We start from the raw sequence: 20,485 nt of genomic DNA, 5'->3' as shown, positions 1-20,485 counted from the left end.
GTAGGAAATTCAAGTACTGCTCTGAGCAGCTGTGACACATACGTGTGTACGCACACAAAATTACACAATGCAAGAGTAACATTTGAATGTGTCATCAGCATCATTATTCCATCCCAGTTAGTCTGCTCTGTACTTAATATTAAAACACTTCCTGTTTGTGTTAACAGGTCCAGTTGCTGGTCACCAGCCAAGATGTGGAAAATTACAAGCAAATAAAGTCAGACCTGGACCAGCTGCGCTCCATCGTAGAGAAGTCTGAGCTCTGGGTCTATAAGAGGCAGGGGCCAGATGAGGGCATGGATGCAGGAGAAGGGCTCTCTGCTGAGACAGAGCATAAAAGGGTGCAGTATATTAAAAGAACCAATCACAAACACTGAAAAACCAGTTGACACTAGGGCCTTGTCCTCTAACATGTTGTCTGTGGTGTACTCTGTAGGGGGACTTGGGGGGCACAGACAAACCAAAAAAAGCAGAAAGCACCAGCAGTTACAACTACAGGGTGGTGAAAGAGGTAATTATTTTACTTGTAAGCATGTTTAACAAGCTCTTATCTGGCTGTGTTGCAAACTTTGCATATCCCTAGAGACTTTTTCCACATTCCTCCTCACATGTTTATTTCTTTCCTCACTTTTTTCCCAGATCCTGCTGCGGCTCAGCAGGCTTTGTGTCCAAGAAGGTCTGTCAGGCAGGAAGAGCAAGAAGCAGCAGCAGAGGCTATTGAGGAACATGGGGGCTCACGGGGTGGTCCTTGAGCTCCTACAGATCCCATATGAGAAGGTGTCAATGTCTTTCAATTAGATGCAGCTCACTGACATTCTGTCTGTGTGTAGAAGTGAACAAACCTTCATCAAGTATTTCCCCCTCTAGGGAGAAGATTTGCGAATGCAGGATATCATGAAGCTAGCTCATCAGTTCCTACAGAACTTCTGTGCAGGAAACCAGCAGAACCAAGCCCTGCTTCACAAGCACATCAATCTTTTCCTCAACCCAGGGGTGAGCAGTCCATGCACTATTCCATACCTCTCACTGTAAAAAATCACTGCTTTTGATTTTAAATGACAAAACTTCTAACTACTTTTTCAGATATTAGAAGCCATCACCATGCAGCATATCTTCATGAACAACTTCCAGCTGTGCAGTGAGATCAATGAGCGTGTGGTTCAGCACTTTGTTCACTGCATTGAAACACATGGCCGCAATGTCCAGTACCTCAAGTTTCTGCAGACTATTGTCAAAGCGGAGAATAAGTTCATCAAAAAGTGTCAGGACATCGTCATGGCAGAGGTCGGGCCACCTCTTTAATATTTGAACTATGCCACAGTTTGTCCTGTTGTCCTGATCTAATTGTGTTTATTTGTTTCCTCCTACAGCTGGTGAATGCTGGCGAAGATGTTTTGGTGTTCTATAATGATCGCGCCTCCTTCCAGACTCTTGTTCAGATGATGCGCTCAGAGCGGGATCGTATGGATGAGAACAGTCCTCTGATGTATCACATACACCTGGTGGAGCTCTTGGCTGTCTGCACTGAGGGCAAGAACGTCTACACGGAGATCAAGTGTAACTCCCTGTTACCACTGGATGACATAGTGCGGGTGGTGACCCACGAGGACTGCATCCCCGAGGTGAGATGAGCATCAGACAGACATGTTTAGGATTTTTCAACTATGAGATAACAATAATAATGTAGTTATTAAGCAAACTCTATAGATGCAGAAGCTTTAACACAGAATTTTAAACACCCCCCCAAAGAACCGAACTCTTTAATAATGTAGTTACTCTTTTGTGCTGTTCATATTGTGCAGTAAAACATTTTATTCATAAAGCACCTTTTTAAAATCCTTTACTAAGATGTTTTGTGCATCAATGTTGAATTGTTTGATCATAATCTTCCAGGTAAAGATCGCCTATATCAACTTCCTGAACCACTGCTATGTGGACACTGAGGTCGAAATGAAGGAGATCTACACCTCCAACCACATGTGGAAACTCTTTGAGAACTTCCTGGTTGACATTTGCAGAGTAAGGAACATCTGGCAGCACCAATAAAACAGTAACTTTGAATTATTAAATTAGAATCATATTGAAACATGATGAGCTATTTGTATGTTGATTACAGGTGTGCAACAATACAAGTGACCGTAAGCATGCAGACACCATTCTGGAGCGATATGTGACTGAGACAGTCATGAGCATCGTAACCACTTTCTTCAGTTCACCCTTCTCTGACCAAAGCACCAGCCTGCAGGTATGTAACCACAACTGCTGCAGTATGAAGCACCATGCAAGTGAGTTTTAAAGCATATACAGTAGCTGAATGAATGTGAATATTAATCCAGTTTCAATCTTCAAGAACATATAATTTAACAAAACATTTTGAGAGAGATTGAGATCATTATTATTCAACTGAAGTAGGTTTGATTTACAGCAGCTGTAGAAATATCAGTCACACACGCAAGTAGAGTTGCACTCAAGTGTTGACAAAAAGAGATGTGATGCTATGAACTCTCCTTGTAGCCTTGTCGTGACCCCTGACTCATACAGTATGTTTAAAATGTCGACTGCACACTCTTATTTAAAGGTCATCTTTCTCAGAATAAACCTTTGAATTACCCCTACCATTAAGCTTGGTGAGTGTGAAAAGGGAGTCGGGGGTGAAACCTCTTCTAAGAAAAAAAGATAACATGAGACAGATTCCTCCCTCCTAATAACTATTATGTAAACACCGGCTAACCTCCAGCCTATTTATGTATGTGTGGTGCTTTAGGTGGCCATCAGAGAGTATGTAAGTACTGACAGAACATGTATTAGCTGTCCCTTGTGATTATTTCTCTAGAGAAACTCCTCAGTGAAAAGCCTGATTAGATTGTGTCCTTCATATTAAGTGCCTCCTTAAGTGGTAAAAACCAGTGCTTCCTTGGAAAAATTTTCTTCTGATTAACATCACTGCGAGTGGTTATGGGGAATGAATGTTCTCGCCTTCTCTCCCCTTCTCTTCCCATCCGTATGTGTTAATCAGCCGTGTGTTAGTCATGGTCCATTAGGGCTAATCTTGCATTGCGAAGTTAAGACCATCAGCAGACTGCATATCTTGGCATCCAGTGGTGCTGGTTAGTCATCCTTTTTGCAGATATACACAAAGTTCCCCTTTTTGTACGCAAAAAGTTCCTCTTTTTGTGTGGGACCTTTCATAGATTCCTAGAAATTGTCTTTTTTGTATGAATAGCTCCAATTGTGAAATATGAACAAAACATAAGATAGTTGTTAGACCTCTGACTTCTGCAGTTCTCTATTAATAATAATTCATCAAATCTGACACAATCACAAAAGAAACATTTTTGGACTGGCTTTTAACATCTCACACTTCAAGCACTTAACATGTCTCTGAAATGTACAGTAATGTATTTAGAAATGCAGTATATGTATGACACATCTTGACTATTTTCTGTGCATGTTTGATTTCTTCACTGCTTGTATCCTCTGCTGCAGGCCTCTCTGTTGGGGAAAATATTTCAGGTACTTGTTGCAATTTAATTCAGCAGGAATATAGCACACATTTGGGTGGTGCAGACTTTTGTGGGGTGTAAGAGGCAATTCTTAATTTGTGTGTATGCTGTTCTTTTTATTTGTACCTTATGAGCATCCTGTAAGGAGTACATTGTAATTGATTTGCACTGGGCTAGATTTGGGCAAATGTCTGCTCAGGGATTGATGGGTCTCCTGGAAAAGCAACAAACCACCACTGAGTCAGCATGCTGGTCTCACGACAGGTGCTGTCACACTAGTTCAGCTACAGCGCTGTGTGCAGAGGTGTGTGTGTGTGATATTAAAATGGTCCAGATTATTGGTGCAGTAGATGACAGATGGGTACCTTTCACGTTAAAGAGGGACACCTTTTTTTCTGTTTTCCTTTCAAGACTAAAGGAGTCACTTCCCACTAGATAAATGTAATAATCAACAGCCTCTCTGCTTTTTCTCTTGTATCTTCCTCTCAGACTAGGCAGCCAGTCTTTGTGCAGCTGTTGCAGGCCGTGTTCAGGGTGTACCACTGTAACTGGTTGGTCCCCGTCCAGAAGGGCTCTGTTGAGAACTGTATCAAAGTGCTCTCTGATGTTGGTAAGATCAATACCCATCTCAACACTCAAATTAACCTCTAAAATTTCCTGTTTCTCAAACCCTCTCTTTTAAGATCTAAATCAGTCCACAGTGTACGGGACGTTTAACAGTCTGTAAAACTGTTAACATGATTCTTGGTTACATTTTCTAGTTCCAGGAGAGACTTTTGAGCAAAAATTACTGGCACTGATTTATTCTTACACTGCCTGTGTGTGTCTGTGTGTACCTGCCAGCCAAAGGCAGAGCAATAGCCATCCCTGTGGACCTGGACAACCAGGTGAACAACCTGTTTGTGAAATCCAACAACATTGTCCAGAAGACAGCCATGAGCTGGAGACTTTCTGCTCGCAATGCTGCCTGTAGAGACTCTGTGGTGACAGCATCGCGGGACTATAGGAACATCATCGAGAGGCTGCAGGTACAGTATGTGTGTGTGTTTGTGCTTATTCAAGTGCATACATTCATACAGGCAGTAACATTATTTCTGGGTTGTAGGACATTGTGTCAGCTCTGGAAGACCGTCTGCGTCCGTTGGTCCAGGCCGAGTTATCGGTTCTGGTGGATGTGCTGCATCGACCTGAACTGCTCTTCCCAGAAAACACAGACTCACGCAAGAAGTGTGAGAGCGGAGGTTTCATTTGCAAGTAAGCAACACAAATATCAAGCAACAACATCTATTATTGATTTGAGTTGGCGTACTCATTAGAAATGAGACTTATGAATTTATGCACTTGTGCAGGCTGATCAAACACACCAAGCAGCTGCTGGAGGAAAATGAGGAAAGACTGTGCATCAAAGTTCTGCAAACGCTTCGGGAGATGATGACAAAAGACCGTGGTTATGGAGAGAAGGTAGGAGAAGTACAGAAAACAGATAAACTCCAGAGTCATAAATGCGGTATGTCTGTGCATACTCTTTACATGGTGAATTTTGCACAAATATGTAGGATTTCTATTGGGAGAAACAACAAAAAGGCCTTGGTTTTATTTAAATGTATACTTTTGATGCGCTCCACTAGTATTTTGAAAGGATTTCTTATGCTCAAAAGTTGAGCAATTTTTTTTTCATCCCCTAGAAGATAAATATTTAATTTAATTGAAATGGAAACCAAAAAAAACCCCGCAAAAATTCTTTCTGTATGTAATTTCTGTACTTCATATCTGATGTAAGGTTTTTACACACACGTACTGCACTGCACAATCATTAGCATCCAACACTACCCTTATTTTGAAGGGAGTCACATTCTCCTCTGCAGTCAATAAAATAAGGACTGGTCACCTCTCAGACGCTTTTCAGAAATTCTTTCAGTCACACTCACCATTGTATGAGACTGCACTAATTCTGCTCACTGTGGGTAATATCCATTTATAAATGCTACTTCTTCTGAGCTGCTGAAGTTGATAAGTATGTCCACAGTCTTAACTCACTTAACTAACATATCATGCTGAACTGTATCATTGACCTCTGCTTTAGCTTCCTCCTTCCTGTGTCGTTATCTAACCCCTCTAAACCCTCTGTTCTCTTTCAGCTCAGGGCCTTTGATGATGAGATGGATATGCCTAAGGTTGTTTCTCTTTTTTCTTCTAATCATGCCCTTGTTTCTCTGAGCTCCTGTCTGTTATGTCTGTGTAACACTAGAAGTCGTACTGTAACTGTAAGTGTTGTAGCTGCTGCTGTGGCTGTGTGTTGTAGTTAGCGGGGGCTCCAGGCACAGCTGGTAACAAATAGTGGATTCTGTCTGAAACACCTGCTGCAAAGTCTGTCATAAACGGCGGGCAGATCAACTGAAAAACTGTGAGAAAGAGGAAGAGAGAAAGAGAGATTGAGATAGGGAGATGTGTGCTGTGGCTGACTGCTTGTTGCTCAGCAGAGTTGTGTTATTCCAAGTTCCAAGGTGAGTCACTTGCTGGCTGGGCCAGATGCCAGAGCTGCGTTTGTGTCTGCTTGCTGTCCTCACACTGGACGTTTACATACCCTACTTTCCGCCAACATCAATCCCAGTTAAATTGTTATGAATTACTTATTTTTTACAGTTAGACAGTGTCAAAACAGATAACAGAAGTGAAAAGAGAGGTCAAGATGTGCTTTTTTTTTTTTTTAAACAGACACAAAAAATTAACACAAAATGACACAAAATTAACATAGCTATGTAAGATCACATTTTTTAAAAAAAAGAAAAAGACTTGAATGCTGGATAAAGCAACATAGAATGTGATATAGGATGACATAAAAAATGAACAATAATTTATAATAATACAATACTAAAAATATATAGGTTGGTTTTCCATATCTGTGCACTACAGTATCTCAGGGAAGACTTGCAGTGTCTGGTTTTTCAAAAAGTAGTGTGGAGATGATAAGACCATATAAGCTTTATCACTTCCTTCCCTCTCTTTGCTTTTCTTTTCATCAAGGTGTTTTATTGTCTCGGTCAATGTTCAGCTCTTTGTAGGATGTTTCCCCTGTGTGTCCTTTCGGCGCCAATAGGGGGCACTGTGGCTGTGTGTGTGTGCTGCATATGTGTGTGCATTAATGAGTGTGTGGGGCTGTGAGGGGCTGTGGCAGTCATTGAGGCTGTGTCCTAGTTTTTCTTGCCTGCGAGCTGCACGATTCCTGGGCCCCTGCCAACTCTGGGCTGAGGTTACATAAGAACCAGGCTTTTTTTTCCTGGAACTCAGCCCCTCTGCTGATGTGTGACCTTCAGCAGTAATTGCCAATAAAAGTGTGGAGGAGCTGTTTACCCACACTGCCGTTGTGCGCGTGCATGTGTGTGCGCGTGTGTGTAAATGTAAGTTGTAAGCATGGGTGGTGGAGGCAGAGGGGGGGGGGGGGGATTTGCATGAGCGTGTAAGAGAGATTTGATCCCTTCACACACCTGTTAAGTGTTGTATCTCTGTCTGTCTACCCATGAAAAGCAGCTCTGATGTAAGAGTGGCAGTTGAGTGGAGACATGTTCCTCCCGCCATGTGCCATTCTCCATATTTCTTGTCTCCTCTTCCTCTGTTTTAGCGTCATTAAATCATTGTGACAAAATTCCTCAACCACTTGAAATGCTCCCCACTTCCACTCACACCCTTTCTCACACGGATGCAAACACGCACCCACTCTGTGTAAACTTAATGAAACTGCCTGTGAGTGTTTGTGAAGCTGTGATATTTAGGTGCGTAGTTAGCACTTGTCTCCTCTGTTGCCCTTTCAGTAAAGTTGAACAGCATAGGATATGACTGAAGAGGAACAGGGCGAATATATAAGCTTGGTTAACAGGAAATGTGGATTATATGGGTCACAGACTGTGAAGTAGGTTTATATTATTCTGCACAACATGTATTACCGTTTTTTTTTTAAAATAGAGATAGCATGAGATGAATTTTTGACCTCCCCTGTGTGCATTTGCTAAATGTCAGGGAGGTGATTATCAGCAAAATTCATTGCTCTTTGGCTGTCAGTTATGTAAGAGCCAGAGGAGTTCAGGATACACAGTGTTGGGATTCTGCTCTCAGGCTCCCCTCCTCACCTGGCCTTGTGTGTATGTGTATGTGTATGTGTGTGTATGTGTGTGTATGTGTGTGTCTGTGTGTGTCTGTGTGTGTGTGTGTGTGTGTGGTCTAGTCACAGTAGTTATGCAATCCCTCCATGTTGGGAGTAAGTCATGTTTCATCCCTGCTTCTTTGGAAAGTGTACGTGTGGATCAATAGAAGAAAAATAGTTTTCTCCTTCCAGATTTTAAGATAGTATCTGGCTCCTTTTTTTAATTTACTCAATATATTTTCTCCCACACTCACATCCGTGTGTTGCCCACTCTGGTGAAGACAGCAATTCATTTTACAGTTTTAGTAGAAGTAGGTCAGCTGCAATGAAAATGACACAGTGCAGTTTTTTAATTTAATCTGCTTCTCAATCTGCACATAACAAGCAGTCAAGTGGTAAACCCCAGTGTTCATGTCATTCACCGCTGGTTTAAACATGACTCAGTTTGCAACAATATAAAGACATATTTATTTTCACACTTTCAAAAACACCGAAACATTATGTAGAATTCGACCTATGTGCTTGTGGCGCAAATGCATTTCCTCTATTGCTGAACTGAGAGGTGTGAGACTGATCAGGGGTTTGCCCCGGGGAGTTTCCAGTTTGGTGGAATTCACTGTAGTCAGGACGGATGTGAGGGGTTACTCTGTGGTGTCTGTGGTCAGACCGGGGGCGATTAGTTGCACACAGACGTGTGACAAATTAAAGGAAAAACCTGAATAAATGAGTGGAGAAACACAATGAATGCAGATGCTTCCACACAGGTGTACTGTACAGTAGGCTACAATTAAGCAATTAACATCCAGTCATGCTCTGGGTCATGTATAAAAATACTGAGCAGGCCCAGTTGATCCAGTTGTTGTTTTGTATCAAGATGGCAAGAGAAAAAGATGTAAGTGACTTTGAAAGAAGGGTCATGGTTGGGGCATGGATGGCAGGAGCTTCAGTCACAAAGACTGCTCAACTGGCTGATGTTTCAATACGAATAGTTACTAAAGTGACAACTGCATTTAGATCTATGGGAAAGACATCAGTAAACAGTCGGAAATTGTGGTCGACAGCACACATTTGATGACTGTGATGTTGTGCATTAGTGTGATATGAAAGGAAAAACAGAAGTGATCAGACTGTCAGCTAGAACAGTCCGTCGACAATTACATAGAGAGAGATGTTATAGTAGGGTTGAAGTACATAAACCCCTCATTACAAAGATGAATGCACATTTGAGAGTTCAGTGGTGCACCAACCATAGGCACTGGTCTACAGAGATGTGGAAAAAAGTGATATGGTCAGATGAGTCATCCTGCACTATATTCTCAACAAGTGGGCGAGTGAATGTTTGGTGTTCACCAAGAGAACAGTACAAGTCTGAATGCTTGACCCCTACAGTGAGGGGATCCAGTGACTCTGTTATGCTGTTGGGGGCATTTTACTGGCATGGTTTGCGTCCCCTTAGAGGGAAGGGTCACTGCTAATCAATACAAAGTCATTCTGAATGATCACCTTTATCCTATGATGAAACATTTCTATCCTGATGAGAGTGGTCTCTTCCGTGACGACAACGCCCCCATCCATAGAGCACGAGGGGTCACTGAATGGTTCAATGAGTATGAAAATGATGTGAATCATATGCTATGACCTTCACAGTCACCAGATCTCAACCCAATTGAACACCTATGGGAGATTTTGGACTGACGTATTAGACAGCGCTCTCCACCGCCATCATCAAAACACAAAATAAGGGAATATCTTTTTGAAAAACGGCGTTCATCCCTCCAGTAGAGTCCATGCACTTGTAGAATCAATGCCAAGGCGCATTGAAGTTGTTCTGGTGGCATGTGGTGGCCCAACACCTTACTAAGACACTATATGTTGGTTTTTCCTTTAATTTGTCACCCATTTGCAGATGGTTGACAAATTGATAGAAAAACCTGAATAAATCAGCAGAGAAGCATAATAATGGTAATGCTCCCATACAGGACATGAATAGTTTGATGAGTAAGAAAATTGTGCAAATCATATGCTGTGGCCTTCACAGTCACCAGATCTCAACAAATTTTAACACTAATAATATGGGAGATTTTGGACTGATATGTCATAAAAACACCACACGAGGCAATATCTTTTGGAAATCTGGTGTTCATCCCCTCAGTGGAGTTTCAGAGACTTGTACAGTAGAATTGATGCCAAAGAGCACTGAAGCTTTACTGGTGGGTTGTGGCAGCTGAGCACCTTTATAAAAAACACTTCATGTTAGCTTTTCTTTAATTTGTATCTGGTGTTCACAGACTACCTAACCAGCATGGCCTGTATCTTCTTCCTCTCCTAGCAATGTATATTTCAATGACACCATATCCCACGTTTATTTTTAAAAATCTTTAAGAGCATCTGTCTCATTTCTATAAAGCATGGTTGTGAATTTCTTGAGCGAGGAGTATTTTTAGACACCAACTCAGGTGGAAGTCATAACTATGCTTCCTTCCTGTGCAACGGCCTCACCAAACATCAAGGAGTATACTTTTTCATCTTTGAGTTTTGGGAAAGTGAAAGTGAAAAGTCACTTGTAATAACGTAAAAGTCAAGGTTTTTATTTCTGTTTTGTCAAGAGATGTGGCCTGAGTCCACAGGTCTGACAACTACATAGCAGACTTATTACAGTATATACTGTTGGTAAACCCTAGTAACATACCATATTTGGTGATTACAGTCAGTAACAAGACTACATACTAAATGTAAACACACCCTTGAACAGAGATACAAACATGATGCCTTCAACCTTGTCTGAGCGCGACAAGTTCAACTGTCAAAGTATGTAAATCCTCTCTATTAGTGTTTGTTATTCTCTCTCTCTCCCTCTCCATCTTTCACTTGCTCTCTCTCTCTTGCCCTCTGTGTTTTTGGTGACAGATGGCCACTGTAAGCAGCTCTGTGTCACTGGTTTAGTGGCCTGGTTCCTTTTGGAGTGATTATGTAACTCTAACCCCATCGCCCCTCGCCTCTCTCCTCGCCTGCCCCTCCTAGTGTGTCTTTTTACATAACAGTTTATGTGGAGCATCGCCTTAACCAGTTTCCTTTTCCCTTGGTGCACACATACTGTACATATTGTACCCGTGCTGGATTTTGAAACCGTAAAAATGGTGTCTTACCTGAATTCCCATTGTCTGTGTGAACCGTTAAAGAAACTAGGAAAACAAAGGGAAACAGATCTTGTTTGTCTACATTTCAATGTTTGTGCTTTGCGTTTCCCAGAACACGGCTCAAAGTGAGAAACTCTTACCTTGTGTTTACTTATCCTCAACTTTAAATGACAGTTCCAGTGTGATTTCAATTTTTTTGTCAATATCTTGACATTTTGGGAAATAGATCAAATCACTTTTTTCCTTGAGTCCCTCGTAAAACTACAGCATGCTGTTTTTTGCATTTTGTTTTTTGTACATCTTAAACAAACAAGATCAAAGGTCCTATTTTAACTGAGCAAGCGCAACGACAAGCGTAGCGTGGTAGGTCTCGGGCACATGGACAGCATGGGCGTCTCCATGCCAACCTGCTATTTTGGTTCATGTATGTGCAGCAGCACAAATTGCAAAAGGGCTGGGTGAAGGTGAATATAGGTCAGTGGGTGTAGTGATTATTAAATGCTCTCTCAGCCAGTCACATCACTGATCTCATAGCTCTGAAACAGTTGTGCCAATCACAGTTAAGCGTGATAACTACAGCTCAACAAACTAATAGCACTTCTTCAGGAAATGTCTGGACTGTTCAGAGCATCATGACATGAACACAAATCACCACAAATCTGGAGCCAAAGACAGATGGTGTAGTTTTTTTCATTAGTTGGTTTCTATTATAGCAATAGAAATAAATAAATTGGTTGAAGCCATTTATATGATAGCATCGGACCGACACTAATTCAGCCATAATTCTTATGTATCTCACCTTATAAATGGTCACACAGTTTAGTAATTAATGTTGCAAAACAGGGTTTGCACTGCAGTGTATTTCAAGAATAAAACATGGGATGCTACTTTTGCTAAAAAGAAAGTTGGAAAACAGGATAAGCCCTGCTAACCCAACATCTCGTTCATAAACAGGCAGAATACGAAGTTATAACCTACCAGTCTGATGTGCAGAGGTGTGTGTGTTTATTCGGTAGCAGCCAGGTGTCGTTTTCAGGCGATTTGATGAAGGTAAACATAGTGAGCGACCATGCGTAATGGCACTGCGTTCTGGCGCAGCACTTCTCTAATCAGAGGCTGCGGATATATCAATGTATCAGCTGCCTTCAGATGCTGCAGAAATTCAATGAAATAATGGAGAAGCCTTTCATACAGTTTTAAGCAGCTGTGGAAAACAAATAGGTCTACTGTAAGAATCACTTCACATTCATTTATAGCTTAATACAGACTCATTTACTGACCTTCCTGGTCTAACCACATTAAACATTATTTTCTGTGCCAATGTAGGTTGTAGAATGTTTAATTGAAATAACTTTATATTTCAAGCATTAATCCATTATTGCAGCACATCTGCAGCAAGTATTTCATTTGCTCTTGTTGATAAAATCACCAGATTGGCAGCGGATTGACATAGCGCCAGAAGCAGATGTGGTTCTGAGACATCTATTTTCAGCTTAACATCTAAGACCAAATTTCAACCAAAGTACAACAACTCACTCTGAGCTGCTTCATTTGAATGAACCTCCCACCTGTTGGCGCCTCTCCGCCCACCCGTGAACTGTGCGCTGGTCACCAAAATACCACACAAAGCAAGTTTCAGGGTCAGGAAAATACCAAACAGTTATAGTGCTGCTTGTGCTGGTCATTGTGCCTCCATGAATATAGGGCCCATAGTGAGCTTTAGAGATTCTGGTTGGCTAATCTGATACCTTTGGACAGAACCAGGATAGCTGTTTCCAGTCTTTATAGTAAGCTAAGCTAACCTGCTGCTGGCTCCAGCTTCATATTTACTGTACAGACTTGACAATCACTCATCAAACTCACTGCAAGAAAGTGAATAATTTCCCAAACTGTCAAACTATTCCTTTAAAACAAAAACCTGAAAATTGAAAATCAACTAATATGAAGAATAAATGCAACATGAGAAGATTAAAAAAAACAACCTACAGTGATGTTAACTGATTCAGAAAATGAACTAAAGCTCCAATCATATTGGACATGCTCTTTAATATTTTATTTAATTGTCAACACTGTGCACATCTCCTGCCCCAGCTCTCTAAACCCTCCATATCCATAACATTTCCTGTGAACCTAGAATCAAAAGCATGGCAACTCGCTCTGAGCAGACTTTTGCATGGCCTCTTGCAACAGTTAAAAAAGGGTGATGTTGTGCCTTTTTGTGTAATGCATGAATATTAACCCTATGTTTGTATCTGTTTGGCTGCTGCTCACAATCCTCACTGCACCCAGCAGCTGGATCAGAACCAGCCTGAGAAGCTGTTGGAGGACCAGAAGAGGGTAGGTACTTACAACAGCATGGCAGCTTAATCAAAAACTTCAACACAACTGAGATTCATGGTGAGATTTCATGTTGCAGACATAAAGCAAAAGCCTTTTGTTACCTGATTCTTGCTTTTTGTGTTTCTGATCACTCTACTTCACTGCCTCATCAGTAACATCTAACCCCTTTGTCACAGCTGTAATTTAACTGGAGGAACAAAAGAAAACTATTTTGATAACTTTCACGCCATATTTGCTTCTGCCTGTCTTCTCTGATGCTCTTTATGGCAATGTAGTGACTTTAGAGAGCCTCAGGCGTTTCCATTATAGAGGCTAATTATCAATATTCCAAAATAACAATATTGATTGGAGTTAATTAATACATAATTACTGTCTCCAAGAGGAGAGCATACTTCTCTTGCAAGGAGGGATGTTCAACAGCTGTTTAGCTTCTGATTAAATGTTCCTAACAATAAGTCTTCATCACTGACATATTATTTATAGCCATAACTCTAATGTCTTGACAATCAGTTTATTTTATTTTAACAGAACTGTGGTTTCATAGCTTCAGTAGATTACTAAATCTGATAGGTTACATGCTGAGAGGAGACAAGATGGGTTTGGCTCATGACTGAAGACCAAAGAGAAGCGGTATTATTATCCCAGGAGACCAGTTGACTCTTGTAACTAGGACTGATCATACTGTGCTATTACACACAACACATATAGTTGATTAACCTCTTGCCAATAAAAGACGAGAAAATTGTTCTTCACACCTCCTACATAAGCCAATCGTGACCTCCAGAGCATAACTACGACAGCGGAGCTTACATAACGCCTCTGTCGTCTATCAAGGACCACCCACAGCTGACAATAATTTGCACATAATCACGCACAAACACACAAAAAAAACCTTCTCTTTCATTTCCTTCACTTTATCCCATGGGAGGTCTGTCAGGTAGCTATGGGCTGCGGTTGCCATAACAACAGCAAAGTCGTGCGGCTGACTGCTCAACAGCGGATGAGTCACAGTGTGGGAGGGTTGGCCCCATGTCTCTCTAAGTGAAAACCAGGACCTCACATTGTCACTACACAGGGTCACTGCTGATGATAACCATAACTGTTTTGGTCGGGTGGGTGGTATGTGACATAAACTTTGGGTTCTGCCTGCAAATTAATCTTGCGTAGAAATTTGAACTGTAGGAATTCTTTAAATTAAATATTTAAAATGAAAAGTTGCTCCATGCAGTAACTATAGATTACAGAGCGTGGTCGTGATGGCAAACAGGCTATCATTTTCTGAGGTCGGGGGGGTGTATGGAGATCTAAAATGCACCATATATCACTGATGATGCATGTTATCCCTGTTACACAACCTCTCCTCTCGCCCCGTAGTTGACATCATGTCATTACATCCTTCCCTTTCTTCTCCTCTCATAGGGCGAGGCGCTGAGGCAGATTCTGGTGAATCGTTACTATGGCAACTTCCATCGGAGTGGTGGGCGAAGAGACAGCCTGACGTCATTTAGCAATGGCCCCCTCAGTCCGGTAGGACCCAGCAAAAACCAATCAGGTGGGGCCACTGTAACTGCTGCTACTAATCTCCAACACCCAACACAGATATTTGTTGTTAATTCTTTACAGCAGGAAGAGAGGGATGTAGTTTAGAGTGTGCAAGGCCATAAAACACTGATTTCAACATCCCTAACTGAGCTGATGTTTCTGTGAAGCATTGACCAAAAGCTCTGCCAAAGAGAAGCATGACTTTAGTGCCAGTAATGACTACAACTACTATCAGGGGGCAAAGTCCAGATAAAACTTTTCCTTTTGGTTAGCCAAAATGTTTTCTGTCCCAGGTTGTAATACACCAAGGTTCTCTCAATATGTTATATAAGGATGGGACTCTGTCTGGCCATGAGCCGGTTATCAGCTCCAGAGTTGTGCTGCAAGCTGCCCTTTGAGCACGTAGAGCACAACACTCTTATCACTACCTGATAACGTAGTCATTGTGTTACTATCTGCAGTCAAAATACTGAAGCAATGCTTCTCTGCTCACTGTTGCTCCTGCTTTTTGAATTATTGGTTACTGATATGTCCCATGTACAATGTGAGGTAACATCTTATCGTCATATAGATTTTGGAGAGACACATTGGTGCCAAAGGGAAATGCAATGAGTCTGTTTTTTCATATGAATTTAGTCCTGTCATATTGACCTAGTAACCAGAATTGCTTGTTGTCTGCTGTTGCATTAATGTCATTAACAAGTCCGTGACACCATAATGTTTGCATATTATGTATATTATAGAATTGTGATGAATGGGCTGGATGTTTATTTGTTTGGGCAAATAGTATTTCATCTGAACTTGAGATTATAAAAAAAATTCACCATCTCTCCCATGTGCGCCAAGATGTTGGCAAACTTCCAGACCACAGGAAGTGTACCCCGTCCCCTGTTGTATCCACTTTTCACTGTTGCTAGGTGACAGGCTGCTACTTCCTGTGAAAACAGCCTTTGCACCTGTTGCAGAAACAAGAGCCAGAATTCCATATGTGCCCTGAAGCTGGGGCCTCGGAGGGGGGGATGTGCGGGCAAAGTCATGTACAATGACTTACACAACTGTACAGTTACACTGCTAAGAACGGATTAGTATCACTGTAGTATGTAATTTCAGTGAGCTTTTCGCATGTTTTAGTAAATTATGTAGGACTCGCCAAGTAATCTGTGCCATATGTTAAACCGGATCAATAAATGTCTTACCCAGTAAGACTAAAGGAAATATGTATCAAAGGATATTTTTTTATCTAATATTAGGTTGCTGTGTATCAAGTTTTGCAGTTTAGTGTATCAAATATCAAAAATAGGCATGAGCATAAATTTTTAGTGTGAAATTAAAATATCATTTAGAGATATTTGTGATTATCCAATTACTATATAGTTATTATTCTGTTTATTTGTCATAAGCTGAAAAATAACATGTGCTACGTTCATAGGGCAGGCTACAATGAGAGCTCATTTTCCCCAACAATATCAAAGATGCAGATTCAATGAGGTTTCTGCCTAGATACTGTAAGATAAGGTGCTAGCAACTACCATATGACTAATCTAGGACCAACCTGATTTTTTTCTTCATCATAAAGTTGTGGTGTACATCCTGTATCTCACTCTCACTTTCACAAGCTTTTGTCTTACTGTAGGTTATGTTGCTGATGAAACTATATTTGGTTAGATTTGACATGAGTGGATTGGTCAATGAAAAGTATCCATCTCTGTTAGGAACTGCAGGCCACATACCTACTGTTGTTCTGACCTCACTCGTTGCTCTGTCCCTGTCTTGCAGCGTTAGGGGGACCGGGGGGCCTGAGTCGTGGGGAAATGAGCCTGGCAGAGGTACAGTGTCACCTGGACAAAGAAGGAGCCTCTGACCTGGTCATTGACCTCATCATGAACACCACTAGTGACCGAGTCTTCCAAGAAAGCATCCTCCTGGCTATTGCGCTGCTGGAAGGTGGAAACACCACCATCCAGGTCAGCTAACCCCACCCTATCATACAAATATGGATACTGGAAAGTAAAAGAATATTTTTGTATCTGTCGTCTACTGTTGAACGACTAAAACTGCTGGAATATGCCTGAATCTTACAGTGAATGCTATACACTTACCTATTACACCTACTGTAACTGATCTGCAGTGTTATCTGTGCAAAGGCTCAGCTTATCCCACAGGGCATCTGCAGATCATCTGCATGCTGTATCATGGATGGATAGAAGTTTTCATTACTAGAGGATCTACAGTATGTGGGTCAGTGTGCCACCATAGCGGCACATGTACATTACCAAGGCGGCTCCCATCCCACTCATATCCAATGCTATATCATCTCTCTAAAAGACCAAGCCAACTGCTAATGACATCAGTAATTTACAGATCAATCTATTTTTTTAAATTTTTTATTATGTCTTAATTTTGGATTGTCTTACAGACGGTGCACATTAGACAATGTAAATTAATGTTCTTTCCCTATTTGCTTTAACTTGAGCTATTCTAACCACCCTGTTTTAAGCTTTCTGCTTGTCTTTTTCATGTCTGTCTGTTGCTCTCATCGTCTTTCCAATCTGCCTGTCTGTCTGTCTGTCTGTCTGTCTGTCTGTCTGTCTGTCTGTCTGTCTGTCTGTCTGTCTGTCCGTCTGTCTGTGTGTTGTTGTGTAAGAATGGGGGTTGCATAATCAGATTAGAGCGAGGAAGCCACTGTGGCGGAGATAATGCTTTGGCTTCCCACGGCTGATGCAGAGCTGCGTCACGTGATCAGTCTGTGTTACATAAAGCCTGTGTGAATGAACAATGAGGAATGTCTCAGCCTTCAAAACATTCCAGCCTCTCTCCTGCTCCCTCGTTCTCCCACCGGCCCAAACTGGGTCATGCTGGGCCTCCGGAACTGGGGCAGTGGGGAGAGAGGGTGGAGGGACGGGGGAACACAGAGGGGATTGAAGAGAAACTGTAGCTCCTCTCACCCTGGCATTCTCAAGTTTGTTCTGAAAAGGAGGTTTCTCTGCAGGAAAAACTACTCTGTATGCGGTGTGACAAATGTACCACCTAGTGCAAATATTTGTGTTCTTTGAGGTACTGGATAGTTTCCTAACAAATATGAACCCTGCCTTTTATTACACGCATGTGCTCACTGTACTTTTTTATTGACATCACAAGACTTGGATCATAAATCAATCACGCCTTTACCCACAAACTCACCTTGACTGAAAATGGAGTTTGCTTTCTGCTCTCTTCAAGAAAAACTCAAGTTGGCATTTGTCAGGTGTCTTCATTTGACATGCTGAGCTGAACACCTGTTGGTTCTTGGATAACTTTTTCTCACGTAACCCAGTTAACTATTTACTCGTGACCTACATAGCACACAGAAATAACCCGCGCAAAAAAACTTGGGATTGCATGCACAGTCACTCTCCAACATACATGCTCTCTCTCTCTGCTGTCATGCAAAACCCATGCATAGATGTCTCGATGCATTTGAGCGCTTTCTAGACTCGTTGGCTCCTTGCTGCTCTTCTTTATTTCGGTCACATTCCACGTTCTCTGCGACAGCTATGAGAGAGCCAGCTGTAAATTGTGTTGTGACACTGAGACTTGTGACGTTTCACTCGTCCCGCATGGCATGCTGTTCGGTTTCCCTCCAAAAAAACATGCACTGCAGGTGCAGTTTACTACTGTAAAAAAAAAAAAAAAAAAAAAAGTACTGAATGTAGTCTGATGCAGGTAGAAAAATGATGAGGTTGGTGACAGATTTTAAGAGACAAAGGAAAAGAGGAAAAGGACTTGGAAGGAGAGAGGAACTGCAGTTCCATTTGGTTTGCATGTGGTGCTGCCTGACATGAGCGGGAGGGTGAGAGGGAAAAGGAGTGCGAGTATAAATAGCTGTTACATAACATCCCTTTGTTGATGCCAAGTGGCGGAACGGAAGGAGAGAAGGGAAAGCGCTGTGACCTTGTTTTTCAGTGTTGTCCGCCCCCACCTCGCCCGACTCCTCTCCGTCTCATTCCACTCAGGGCTTGTCTCCATGGATACAGACAGGCTCTGTGTTTACCCAACACTACAGGGGGCCCCTGAGATGCTTATTCCTCTCCTCTTCTTCCTCTGCTCTCTCTTTCTCCTTCATCTTCCTCTGCTACTATCACTCCTTTCTCTCCTTGACCACCATGTGGTTACTTCATCCATAACGTCATTTCTCCATCATGCCACTCTTGTCCTTGCTTTTCAAGTGATATCAAAACACAGATGGTGTCTTGATGTGGCAGCGCAGATTTTGAAACCGAGGGTGTGAGGGCCAGTATTGAAACACTACAGAGACAGCGACGTGGTTAGGTGTGAAAGTTCAGGTTTTTCACTTCTGATTCATTGTCAGGAAGACGCAAACTCACATACATTTCTAAAGAAATGATAGAATGAAAGTTTGCTGTGGTGTTTTTATTGTTTACCGTGGTGTTCCATCTTTATGGGCAGGCTTTGTCTTTGTTTCAGTGACTCACTCAATCCACTAAAGTCAGCTCACTTCTTAGAAACAATGAAAAAAAAATTCAGTCTGCTGCTGCTGCAGGTGAAAACCTTTACTGTTGGACGAAATAATGAATAACTCTTGCATGACCAATACATTCCCCTCCAGCCACCATTCGTCAAACAAACTTACCTTCATTGCAGTGAAATCTAATAGCTCAGCTAACCCTGATCCATAAATGAAATACCCCTGCCGGCACAGTACTAGTCCTGCCAACCCTGCACTGTGAGCCCGACTGCACACTGAGACTGAACGCAGTGTCTTTAACTAGGGCTATCCAAGAGACGACTGCTGCGACATGAATTAAATGATAGGCAGCGGAAAATTAATGTGATTACATAAGAATAAAGTTGGCAGTCACAGAGTTTGGGAAAGAATACTGTATTGCAGAGCATGTGTGATATGTGGGTGTGTCCTCTCGAAATTGGCATGTGACTGTGCCGGAGACAGCTGACCTAGTTTTGTGTGTGTCTGTGTGTGTGTGTGTATGTGTGTGTAAAAGTCAGTGAGTGTATAAGCGTATGCACTCTCCAGCTTGTGTGTGCTTATACTGTACAAGTGTATGTGTCTGTGTGAGTTATGTAATGGTTAAGGTGGGAGGAGGAGGGTGGGAGGCTGGGCTGGTGGGGGTGAGTGCTCCTCTCTCTGTTTGCACTGGTCTAATCAATGTGTGTTATCCTGGCCATGGGCCTCACGCCTCACCCTCTGAGCCCTGCCTTCCTTACACCCCTCCTCACCCCCCTCCCCGCAGGCCCACGCTTTAGCCGACTGATGGAGGGCAGAGTTATGTGAGCAGAGACAGACAGGCATGACCATCACTGTCTCCCCACACCTACCATCTCAGGCACGCTGTGAGTTGTGAGCTGCGAGTGGGTTGCCAGTGCCACAACTAATCCCTTCTCTGTACTCTCCACTCTGTCATCAAGTAGTTTATTGCGTGATGGCCTTGCTCCGTAGCTCCCCCCCCCCCCCCCCCCCTCCCCCCCCCCACTCTGCTATCTCATCCTTGTCCCTGAGTGTTGGCAGAGTGCGTACGTGCAGGAGGGCTGCTGCTCAGTGGTGGAGGGCCGGGGTGGGGCACGAGGCTCTGGAATCTGTTTTGGGGCACAAGCACACAGTTATGTCATTGTTTCTCTGGCTTTGGAGGAGATTTGGCTGCAAAACTGTGTTAGCTCTGCTCTGTGTTGCGTTAATAAGCTGCGTACACGCTCTTGTTTGATGATGGCTATTTTTAATTTTGAATGAAATGGTGTAGCAGTGTGTTCAACATTAAATTTCAGTGCATAGAAATAGCTCAGTACAAACACATTCACATTATGTCCTTGGA

At 42.3% G+C, this 20,485-nt stretch overlaps 1 protein-coding gene across 9 annotated transcripts in view; it reads left to right on the top strand.

The window, feature by feature from the left end:
- Positions 1 to 20,485, top strand: part of LOC137181687 (inositol 1,4,5-trisphosphate-gated calcium channel ITPR1) — a 75,901-nt gene that overhangs the window by 31,286 nt on the left and 24,130 nt on the right. For 2 of the 9 annotated variants that reach the window (XM_067587555.1, XM_067587564.1), the window contains 17 exons: positions 168 to 341; positions 437 to 511; positions 640 to 777; positions 868 to 993; positions 1,084 to 1,284; positions 1,371 to 1,622; positions 1,894 to 2,019; positions 2,117 to 2,245; positions 3,487 to 3,513; positions 3,993 to 4,113; positions 4,347 to 4,531; positions 4,609 to 4,757; positions 4,853 to 4,964; positions 5,642 to 5,677; positions 13,068 to 13,115; positions 14,538 to 14,670; positions 16,437 to 16,624. In XM_067587555.1, coding sequence (XP_067443656.1) covers positions 168 to 341; positions 437 to 511; positions 640 to 777; positions 868 to 993; positions 1,084 to 1,284; positions 1,371 to 1,622; positions 1,894 to 2,019; positions 2,117 to 2,245; positions 3,487 to 3,513; positions 3,993 to 4,113; positions 4,347 to 4,531; positions 4,609 to 4,757; positions 4,853 to 4,964; positions 5,642 to 5,677; positions 13,068 to 13,115; positions 14,538 to 14,670; positions 16,437 to 16,624 — 2,220 coding nt within the window. The remainder of the gene's footprint in view (positions 1 to 167; positions 342 to 436; positions 512 to 639; positions 778 to 867; positions 994 to 1,083; positions 1,285 to 1,370; positions 1,623 to 1,893; positions 2,020 to 2,116; positions 2,246 to 3,486; positions 3,514 to 3,992; positions 4,114 to 4,346; positions 4,532 to 4,608; positions 4,758 to 4,852; positions 4,965 to 5,641; positions 5,678 to 13,067; positions 13,116 to 14,537; positions 14,671 to 16,436; positions 16,625 to 20,485) is intronic. The other 7 variants (XM_067587557.1, XM_067587558.1, XM_067587560.1 and 4 more) reach the window with 7 other exon arrangements.

Source organism: Thunnus thynnus, chromosome 4 (assembly GCF_963924715.1).
Source record: "Thunnus thynnus chromosome 4, fThuThy2.1, whole genome shotgun sequence".
NCBI classification, from domain to species: Eukaryota; Metazoa; Chordata; class Actinopteri; order Scombriformes; family Scombridae; genus Thunnus; species Thunnus thynnus.
The sequence above is the reverse complement of the archived record's forward strand: the minus strand, read 5'-3'. Positions and strand labels throughout refer to the sequence as shown.